Consider the following 11,185-nt stretch of genomic DNA (forward strand, 5'->3'; position numbering starts at 1 on the left):
ATTCTGAGTCGATATGTACACGTGAAGGTGGGTCTAGGAGCTCGTATTAAGAAGTTCATTTTTTAAGTGATTTTTTAGCCTTTCCTCAGTAAAGGCGAGGAAGGCAAAACAGTATATTTTTAGACCCTTATCTTTGAGAATGTTTAAAATACCTAAAAAAACGTTGTCGGTTTTTCCTGCTTCGATCGTCCTTTCAATTTCGACGCGTAGAGAGTTGACTATGTTTATTTTACTAGATACATTATCCCTCTCCCCTTCGAGCGTTTTCTGTCTTAAGAGAAATCCTGATTTTTTTAAATTTAAACTCTAATTACCGTCTTCAGGGGTGACATTTTTTCTGGGAGGTAAGATTGGATCATACAAAAAAGCTGAAATTTGTATGACCCAATCTCACCTCCCAGACCCAGTGTTACCCCTGATGACGGTACTCTTAGATAAGATAAGGTAAGGCGGGTTTTCCTGCTGTTAAAAATTAGCTAGCACGGAACCCGGATTTAACATGTAGATTTTTCTAGAAAGATGAAAATATTACCATTTTCCGAGCAAATTTCTCCGTTTTTTTTTCTGTAGGGTTTTTTAGCATGCTAAACTGGATCTAAAAACGTTTTCAGCTTAATTTCATTTTTTGAAAAAATATGTTTGGAAAACCCGCTGAAAAATCTAATCTACATACCTTGACTTTAACCTATGGTTGGATTCTGGTAGAGATCTAACAGAGCTGGAAATTCTAACAGCATTTTGACAGAAATGTTAAAACCGTTCAAGCAGGATTCTGGCAGAATTACTCCTGCTAGCATTTTTCATGACTGGGTACTCGGGTTCAATTTTAGTACACTGTCTGCGAGGTGTCCCTTTTTCTGCGCCTCGACTGTCCACCCCACTCGCGCTGTCAACCGCCTTCGCACGTGCGTGCGCGAGTTTGTTTACAATCAATCGCGGAATCACATGTGTTTGCTGATATCGCGATCTTGAACTCGACCACAAAAGGTTGCTCGGAACAATGGAAGCCCAAACAATGGATAACAAAGGCACAATAGAAGTGACCAGCGCGTTGGTGCCAGAAAGTGGAAGTTCGCTGGAAGTAAAGGAAGATCTTGAGCCAGGCAAGGGACAAGAAACTGAGGAAAGTCTCCCGGATCCTTCAGTCGAGAACCAGGATCGTGCAGCAACAACGGAGGAAACAGCGCCAGTGATAGAGCAACCAGTAGTAGACAAAGAGAAGGCTATGGAGGCTTCGGCGCCAGAAATCGAAATGGCTACGCCATGTGGCGATGTTCCGACTGCGTCGGAAGAAGTGGCAGCCATGGACATTGCTGCAGCGTCTCAAAGCTCAATAACTGATCAGGTGATTGTCAAGCAGGAGGCTCCAGACATGGACATGGACATGGCAGAGGTATGATGTAGAAATTCTTCATCTCTTGGGTTGTTTTATAAGAATTCTGATTATTCTAGGACTTTACACGACGGGAGTCAGATTTCCCAACAGTACCTCAAATAAAGCAGGAACAAACTGTATCAATCCAGGAAGAAGTAGCTAACGAACAAGCAGCTGAGAATCGAGCTGTTTTGCAGATAGCCAATAGCTCGTTATCTCTTCTGTCCCAGTATATCAGTTCCGACTCGGAAGGCAACATCACAGATTCCGAGGAAGAGTTGCCACGAAAAGTCCCTAACCAGGCACGTCGAGAATCATCCTCAGACTTGTCCGATGATAGCGTTGAAGTTATCCCGAACACATCCAGCTATCGGAACCAAGAGAAAGTTGTCGTCGTCAGCGATACCGAAACTGCCCCTAACGGAAGCGATAACGAGTAAGACCTCTTTAATATATTTCAAACAGCATCTTTTTAACTTATTTATAAACTTTCAGGATTGATTCAGGTGATGAAGACACACCTTCGTCTGCTCCGATTCGTGTTCGTGGAGAAATACTTCCCCATGAGTTGCCCCCAATCGAAGAGCTACAAATCTCCGTACGCGAGGAAGAATGCAAACCTGTGGGCCATGTCCAATCGATCGTAGCACAGATAGTCATCGTGCAGTCCTACGCCGGAGTCGAGCTGCTAAATCTCGACACAGTGCTGTTCCTCGAAAAGGGAAAACGCCCGCTGGGCAAGATATTTGACGTGATCGGCCAGGTGGCGGCTCCAATGTACTGCGTGCTGTTCAACTCCCGCCAAGAAGTAATCAGCAAGGGAATAACCGTCGGAACTCCAGTGTACTGCGCGCCTCAAACCGAACACACCCAGTTTATCATCCTGTCCGACCTGATGAAACACAAGGGTTCCGATGCCAGCTGGCAGGACGACATCGAAACGCCGGAATTTGCCCAGGAATTTTCGGACGATGAGGAGGAGCGCCGTGCGAGGCGTCGTCGCGGAAGTAGCTGTTCCTCGTCCGGTAGACAAACGCCCGAAGGTGACGGTGGTCGACGGCCATTCCCGTACAGACGAGGCCGGGGCCGAGGCAACTATCGTGGTGGTCAACGGAACGGACACAGCTGGCATCACAATATCGCTCACCAGGAGCAGCCCCAGCGGGTGATCAATCCGTTTGCACTGGCAGCGGGCATGCCACCGCCACCACCTCCACCGTCAAACTAAATTTTAGTCCGTTAAAAACTATAAAATTTGTTTTATGCTTTTGAATTAGGAACTCAACTTTGAAGTGAAAAGTTGTGATATCGTTTGAATTAATTGTGAATTAGAATTTCAAATGGAATGTATTTGAATAAAAACTATATTCTTTTATCGCAAAATGAGATATTTTTTTTAGTCAACGAGAATTATTGGGAAATAATCTAGATTGCACGATAACGATTTTGTATAGTATCACTTTTCAATGATTAACATTTGCTGTCATATTAGCTTTTTTGCGATTAATTGCTACGTCATAGGCGTGCAGTGCCAATTTGCAGAATTTTGGTGACTTTTGAATCTTTCTCAGACTATTGAAGACAAAAATTGCGCGCGCTGTCGAGTTATTCTAGGGCTTTAGCCCAACACAGGCATATTTTGGGTAGAAAGGTGAGGCGAGAGAAACAATATAAGGAAATGCTCGATAAAACCCGTTAAAAACGTAAATAAATCAGTCAGATTTTTTGATAATCATCTTATTCCAGGTCTTGACTAAGACTTAGATAGAACAAGTTTCTAAAAAATCCTGCTTTGTACTATAACAAATGATTATAAAATTATTGATTTTCCGTACGTTCAAGACGAACCCGTTTGGGCAAGAGGAACAATGCATGAAACAAAATGTCAATTTGCTAACAATTGAACTGTTATCACTTAGACACATCAGATTAGAATGTATTTAAACCGTTTCTTTAATTTGATGTGTTCTATCAAGGGTTAAAAGCCGAAGCCGAATGCCGATGTCAGAGCCGAACTACCTGAGGGTTCGAGCTTGTTACGATATAATAAAACGTCTCTTTCGAGTTTAAGCCGTCACATTGAACGGAGCCAAACCAACGTCTTTTAATTTAATATCCGGATAGTCTTATTACCTAAGTGATTAAAACATAATAACTGGCGACGAGGAAAAGGAGCTCAGACGGATTTTATTGTCCAGCGTGAGCAAAACCGTAAGTAAAAAAAAAGAGATTCCTTGATAAGCAAAGAATCTTGGTAGATCAAACATTTTTTTGATTGATAGTGATTAACTTGGGCCTGAGATAAGGTAGAGTAATCGCAAGTAAAACAACAAGGTTGTGCAAAAATACAAAAAGAAACCCATTTTGGCGTAAAAGTATAAAAAAAAGAATCTTTTGTTAAGTACTTTGTAAGCGGTATTCACACCATTTTGTTTTATTCGACAGGCCTTTTGTTGTACATCTGCTGCAGCTTCTTTTTCTCGACGGTGCAGCTCTTATTTGGAAGCATCTCATCTTGGTGAAAAGCCGGTGCCGGGGCGATAAACTAGCCGTAATTTCTTCAAAACGACGCCAGCGTGGTTCAACACGTGGAAGACCCAGACGAACGCTAGTTCGTTGAAGGGAATTGAGCTGGTGAGCTGATTGCGCGGCGAGGTCGCGTTTGCACGTGAGAAGTGAGATCCTTTGGTGAGCTTCGATTAGGACCGAGGTGAGAAGTGCCGTTCTGGGTGATATATTGAAGCAGCGTACGTGAGTAGTTTTAACTCTTCTATTGTTCGACGATGTCGACCCCTGGAATGATTGGAACAATAGACCATTACCACGCGGGTAAATCTTTCGCTAATTATATTAAACGCTTTGAGATTCTTTGCAAACTCAATAAGGTTACTGAGGATACGAAGAAAGATTTATTCATTTCGCTGTGTGGGGATGCGGTGTTTGACGAAATCATGTTGCTATTTCCCAACCAAGACGTGGACAAACTAAAATATGAGGATATTGTGGCTAAATTAAAATTGCGTTTTGATAGAACCGAGCCTATCTTGATGCATCGTTACAAATTTTATAAGAGATCGCAAGGGCCTAATGAAACGGGCGAAAATTTTGTGCTTGCTATAAATTTATTGGCTGAAAGCTGTAATTTCAAAACGTTCAAAGACGAGGCGATAAGAGATCATTTGATTTTCGGTTTATATGACCAGACGCTAAAGAAAAAGATTCTTTTGGAGGATGATATTTCATTAGAAGAACTACAGAAACTAATAATCAACACAGAATTAGCTGGAGAAAGGGTCAGATTTTTAGTGGGTGAAGTGCCAAATAATGGTGAAGTGCTTTCGATTAAACATCGTTTGGGAGAACGTAGCAGTCGTGTGGTTAACAGAGGGGGAGGCCAATTTAATCGGTATAGATCTAGAAGTAGAAGTCGCGAGTGGGAAAGGCGCGGCAGACGTGAAAACTACAATGGCGGACAAGATCGTAGCATGCACAGTACCGCCATTTGTAATTACTGCAAGCGTGTTGGTCACATACGTAGGGAATGTTGGTTCTTAAATAATACAAGATCGGTTAAGTTTGTTAAACTTGAGCAGGAAGAAGAAGATCAAAATGAGCGACCAGTGAGTAAATTTGATAGACTGAGAATTAACGATTCCAAGGACGAGTCTGATGTTGAATGCATGATGATTTCAAGCTTATCAAGTTTAAACAACATAAGTGAACCTTGTTTTGTTGAGGCAGTCGTACAAAGTAGTAAATTATCAATGGAAATCGATACAGGATCAGCAGTTTCTGTTATAAGTGAGATGCTTTACAATAACCTTTTTCGTCACGTTCCTGTTTTAACTTGTAATAAGAGATTGATTGATAAACTCTCCGTAGCTGGTAGAATTTCTGTTGAGGTCCTTTTGAATGGGTTGAAAAGGAAAGTGGACTTGATAGTGTTGAAGACAGGTCAGGATTTCATACCATTAATTGGGCGCAATTGGTTGGAATTCTTTTTCCCGGATTGGAAAAGCAATTTTGCTAACAAGCACGAGATAAATAATTTGGCCGTTGATGTTGTGCCTAGTGACATAGTAAGTCAAATGAAAAACAAGTACAGTAAGATATTTAGCAAAGACTTTTCTGAACCAATTTTAGGCTACGAAGCTGATTTAGTTTTCAAACCGGAACAACCCATATTCAAGCGTCCATATCAAATACCGTATAAATTGAAGGAAAAGTTTGTGGAGCATTTAGACATGTTGGAAAAGCAAGGAGTCATTACACCTGTGAAAGCGAGTGAATGGGCTTCCCCAGTGATTGCAGTGGTAAAGAAGGATGATGAAATTAGAATGGTAATAGACTGTAAGGTTTCATTGAACAAAATTTTAATACCGAACACTTATCCTCTTCCACTTGCGCAAGACATATTTGCTTCTTTGTCTGGTTGTAAATTTTTCTGTTCACTTGATTTGGCTGGTGCATACACTCAGCTATTACTTTCAAAACGTTCTAGAAAATACGTTGTGATAAACACATTAAAAGGGTTGTTTATTTACAACAGGTTGCCGCAAGGTGCATCATCTAGTGCTGCTGTGTTTCAGCAAATTATGGAGCAAATTCTTGGAGGTTTGGACAGGGTTTGTTGTTATTTAGATGATGTCTTAATTGCGGGAGAGACATACGAGGAATGTTTGAGCAAATTAGAAATGGTGCTAGAAAAATTGACAATTGCTAATGTTAAAGTAAATTTTAAAAAATGCAAATTTTTTGTTTCTTCCTTACAATATTTGGGACATGTTATTACCCAAGATGGTTTACTACCAGCACCAGAAAAGCTTTCCACAATTAATAATGCTAAAGTACCTAAAAACGTAAGTGAGTTAAAAGCTTTTTTTGGGCTTATAAACTATTACAACAAATTCATTCCAAGTTTATCTACAAAATTACGTTGTTTATATAGTTTGTTGAAGAAAAATGTTCGTTTTGACTGGACTGATGAGTGCAATGAAGCTTTTATTAATAGCAAAAATTGTTTATTGAATGCTAACATTTTAACATATTATGATCCCAAGAAACCCTTAGTAGTAGTTACAGATGCTTCATCTTATGGATTGGGAGGTGTTCTAACACAAGTAGAGAATGATGTGGAAAAGCCAGTGTGTTTCACATCGTTTTCATTAAATTCAGCACAAAGGAAATATCCCATTTTACATTTGGAGGCGCTGGCACTAGTTTGTGTTATTAAAAAATTTCACAAATTTTTATTTGGGCAGAAATTTAAAGTCTTTACAGATCACAAGCCACTCTTAGGTATTTTTGGAAAGGAAGGCAGACATTCTATTTATGTAACTAGATTACAGCGTTATGTATTGGAACTTTCAATATATGATTTTGATATTGAGTATCGTCCAGCATCTAAGCTTGGAAATGCGGATTTTTGCAGTCGTTTTCCAATTGAACAAAAGGTGCCAAGCAAGTTTGATTACGAATGTGTAAACAGTTTGAATTATTCAGATGAATTGCCGCTGGATTTCAACATTATTTCTACAGAAACAAAAACTGATAACATTTTGGTTGAAATTATTCATTTTTTAAATAAAGGTTGGCCTAGTAATATTCCAAAACAGTTTAAAAATCTGTACTCACAAAAAGAATCGCTGCAATTTGTTGAAGGAGTTTTATTACTAGAAAACCGGGTTATTATTCCAGATAAACTAAGAAAGGCAGTTTTGAAACTTCTTCATATTAATCACAGTGGTATGGTAAAAATGAAACAGTTGGCTAGGAAAACGGTTTACTGGGAAGGTATGAATAAGCAAATAGAGGATTACGTTAAAAGTTGTAATTCTTGTGCACAAATGGAAATAATAAGAAAGCCAGAGCATTTGGGTAGTTGGCTGCCTACAAATCGACCCTTCAGTAGATTGCATGCTGATTTTTTTTATTTTGAGGGAAAAACTTTTCTTTTGATTGTTGATAGTTTTTCTAAATGGTTAGAAATAGAATATATGCGTTTTGGTACTACTGCAAAGTTAGTTAACAGAAAGTTTGCAGCAACGTTTGCACGTTTTGGGCTGCCCGATGTAGTAGTTACTGATGGCGGACCGCCCTTCAATTCAAATGAATTTATCACATTTTTGAAATCTCACGGTATAAATGTTATGAAAAGTCCGCCATACAATCCGGCGAGTAATGGGCAAGCAGAAAGAATGGTTAGAGTTGTGAAGGAGGTTTTCAAAAAGTTTTTACTTGACGATCAGACAAAATCCCTAGAAATAGAGGATCGCTTAAATTTATTTCTTATTAATTATAGGAATAGTTGTCTTAGTGCTGAAGGAATGTATCCATCGGAAAGGATTTTTGCTTATCAACCTAAAATGCTTTTGGATTTGATTAATCCAAATAAAAGTTATAAAAAATTCATTGACAAAACTCCTGAAAGGATAGTTATACCAGACAAAGGTGAAAGTTTTGAGCCAGATTTATTTGACAAGTTAGTGACAGGGGATAAGCTGTTCTATAAAAATAATAAATTAAAGCATGATTTTCCGAATTGGTTAGAAGCTATATTTATCAAAAAACTTTCTACTAATGTTTTTCAGATTTCCCTGAGAGGTCATGTTTTGACCGCACATCGTAACCAGCTGAAAATGGTGCATGTGCCGCAGCATAAGTCGAAGGTGATGTTTACCTTCGGCAGCAACAAACGAAAACGAGACTCGTTAGATGAAGAGGATGAGTTTCGCGGGTTCGCAGAGCAGCAGATTTTACCTGATACGAGCCATCAACATGTTAAAAAGGCGCGTTCCGAAAGTTTTAAACGAACTATAGTTACAAGATCAATGAGAAGAAATTGTCTGGATACAGAAAAGAATTGAATTATATAAAGTGTAATGAATAAGCATTCCTAGTGCAATCGATTTTGTTTGTGTTATACATTTAATCATATGTTGTGTATTATTGAATTAATAATTCTCTAAAGAATTAACTTTAGGAAGGAGAACTGATGTGTTCTATCAAGGGTTAAAAGCCGAAGCCGAATGCCGATGTCAGAGCCGAACTACCTGAGGGTTCGAGCTTGTTACGATAGAATAAAACGTCTCTTTCGAGTTTAAGCCGTCACATTGAACGGAGCCAAACCAACGTCTTTTAATTTAATATCCGGATAGTCTTATTACCTAAGTGATTAAAACATAATATAATTGTTAGATAAAAGAATAATATTTTACTTATTTTTTTATCGTATTTACAAAAAAATTACTTAGATGATAATGATAATGTCTTTATTTATAAAATAAGAAAAAAAAAAACGGAATCGACGTAACACCTTGTAATGTGGCCGTCTCAAACCTTGCGGTTTCGTCAACGGGTGTATCGTTCTTTTTGCAACAAGACTCCGCCTCCCGGGTCTCCTAAGTGTGAAGGTATGGCACGGGGAGAGGGCACCGATGATGTTGCAGCAATTTGTATTTTTTCCACATACTCAAAATCCATATGGAACACTTGCCCTGAACTGAACTGAACAAGATTTTTTAAAAGATCTTAACAAAAATAATCAAATGATAAAACATGCTTTATAACAGATGCAAGTCATTGGTAGGGACACTACTGATCTAGGAAAAATGGCTTTTTGATGAAATGAACTTAAAACGAACTCTAAGTCATATTTTGGGCTTTCCAAATGTTATAAGAAAACAAAGGATTAAAAAAAAACACCATTCATTCTTGTGTCCCGTGGCGTTTACGTCGTTTACGCTGTTAAGTAGTAGTAGAATTAACTAATTGCATTGCTCGTAACAATTCCTCATTGTGGAAATTGTAAGAATAACGATCGTACGAGCAATTGTTCCTCTTGCCCTATAGAGTTATCTAAGCTTGAGCTCACGCACACTAGCACCCCATTTGTTTTGCTGGCGGGTACAAAATTTAACCTCAATCTTTTTCGTGTACGTACACGCAATACCTGCACGCGTAGATAACTCTATATGGTCGTCTTTGGTGGGTCTATGTCAATTATATAAACATATCTTAGTTAAGTAGAGTACTTCTAAAGTTATGCTAAAAACGAATTTGATTAATGTCTGGAAGATTGTAAAAAGTGTGGTTTCGTAAGAAAACCCGTCTTGTTATATGTACGGGGCAAAAGTGCGCACGGAGCAAAGGTGCGTACCAGCCTTTTCAATACTTTGTTTCAACCTAAAAAGCCCATCTTTGGGGTTTCGACTTGTCAATTTTATGTATTTACAGAAATAAAGGGAAAAAAAATAAGTTTATGGAAGTAATTGGGAAAAGTCACTTTTGGGCCATTAGGATCTAATATTTGATGTTTACAAAATAAGGTTTACAAAACTTCAGGTTCACGAAATCTTTGAAACCATTTAACTAGTGTTTAGCCTAGCCAATTACCTTGCTAACCCTTGAAGAATTTTTGAAATTTCTCTTCTTCTTATATGTTACCATAATTTTTCCTAAAAATAAATTTGCGGGCAGAGGTGCGCATTAAAATGTCCATACATTTTTGAATGAAAAAAAATTCAAGAGCATTGGATAACTTTTATTTCTAATAGTATTGATTCAAAATTACTAAAAAATAGTATTTCTGCCGAAATAGGACCAAAAAATATAGCTTATGCGAAAATAGGAAGGGTTTTAACCATAAAAATGAAGCTTTAGTTATATAAGTACTACTTAGTTTAAATAAGTAACTATACCATAAAATAGTCTTTTACTACGTTTTGAAGGCCATGGACAAAGGAACCATTTGGGTATATACAACGAATCAAAAATATTGTATAGTTACCGGCGACAGAACGATTGCCATTAGGTGCGCACCTTTGCCCCACACTACTCTATGTTTAAAAAAGTATGACGATGAGCCCAGAAGGTTGAAGATCCGATAATCCTATCCAAAGTTATGAGCACTTAAGCGATATTGCAGAACTTTTCAGAAGCCGGAATTTCGATAGTTATTCGGATCTTTCATGCGATCATCCTTGGATGCGTAGTCAAAAGTCCTTTCAAATGAAAATTTTGACACTTAGCTTAAACCCACGTGGACACTTTTTTTGAAATCTTAAGACCCCTCAAGACCCCTATGATGCCATGTCTCCAATGTTTAATTGAAGTGGGAAAACCGATTCCCTATTTGGTATGGAATTGCTCGCGGATGATTTAGGTTACAAAACATAGCATAGCATTAGCCTTAGCCCGTATTTGCTACACGGAGAAAAAACCGTTCCGAAATTCGTGAACAATGCACCACGAAATAGGGAACAGTGTGATTCTCCACGGTGCGAAAAATTACCATGAACACTTTCCATGAACTAATTCCAAATCGTGAACGTTTGTTCTAAGATTTATTCTAAGCTTTCCAACTACTCTTGTGGCAAAAAAAAAATGAACTAATGTTTTGTTTTATCGATGAGCTTTGAGCTTTTAAGCATTATACCATGGTTACAGCGCCGTCTGAAGGTCGTTTGAACATAAAATTGAAAGATTTTGCCCTGACACCTGGTGGCCGGTGATGAAACGAAAAAGAAGTAGTGTATACTCCGTTATTGACCAGGAACTCCAAAAAATGCTCCATGGACCACAGATGAAAAGTAGGAACCCATCATCACCACTTCGCAACTCTCAAAGGCATGAATCAACGACCAGTGGTAAGATCACGGGGAAGTGGATGGGAATGTTCGATACCTGTGTGGTAGAAACCGCTAAATCGGCTGCGGCCTTGGCAAAGTCGACGCCAACATTTCAAAAAGCATCATGTACACACCATCCTTTTTGAGAAAAACGCATTTAAATGTTGAGCATCCATTTTCA

The 11,185-nt window shown here is 38.6% G+C and overlaps 2 protein-coding genes across 2 annotated transcripts; both read left to right on the top strand.

Annotated features, from left to right (window-relative positions):
• Positions 1-874: 874 nt before the first annotated feature.
• On the top strand, positions 875-2,758 carry LOC120416720 (H/ACA ribonucleoprotein complex non-core subunit NAF1). Its single transcript, XM_039578546.2, has 3 exons — positions 875-1,393; positions 1,453-1,811; positions 1,871-2,758. Exons 1-3 carry the CDS (start codon positions 1,001-1,003, stop codon positions 2,601-2,603), a joined length of 1,485 nt encoding a protein of 494 aa, XP_039434480.1. The 5' UTR covers positions 875-1,000; the 3' UTR covers positions 2,604-2,758.
• Positions 2,759-5,246: 2,488 nt separating this feature from the next.
• Positions 5,247-8,405, top strand: LOC120416719 (uncharacterized protein K02A2.6-like). The gene is made up of 2 exons (XM_039578545.2): positions 5,247-5,454; positions 5,519-8,405. Exon 2 carries the CDS (start codon positions 5,620-5,622, stop codon positions 8,239-8,241), a length of 2,622 nt encoding a protein of 873 aa, XP_039434479.1. The 5' UTR covers positions 5,247-5,454; positions 5,519-5,619; the 3' UTR covers positions 8,242-8,405.
• Positions 8,406-11,185: the final 2,780 nt, after the last annotated feature.

Source organism: Culex pipiens, chromosome 2 (assembly GCF_016801865.2).
Source record: "Culex pipiens pallens isolate TS chromosome 2, TS_CPP_V2, whole genome shotgun sequence".
NCBI lineage: Eukaryota > Metazoa > Arthropoda > Insecta > Diptera > Culicidae > Culex > Culex pipiens.

Bases quoted from the DNA above. Each gene is read 5' to 3' on its own strand.
- LOC120416720 (XM_039578546.2), top strand. From the start codon at position 1,001: ATGGAAGCCCAAACAATGGATAACAAAGGCACAATAGAAGTGACCAGC. The intron at 1,394-1,452 runs GTATGATGTAGA...TGATTATTCTAG, and splicing joins TGGACATGGACATGGCAGAG to GACTTTACACGACGGGAGTC. The intron at 1,812-1,870 runs GTAAGACCTCTT...ATAAACTTTCAG, and splicing joins CCTAACGGAAGCGATAACGA to GATTGATTCAGGTGATGAAG.
- LOC120416719 (XM_039578545.2), top strand. From the start codon at position 5,620: ATGTTGGAAAAGCAAGGAGTCATTACACCTGTGAAAGCGAGTGAATGG.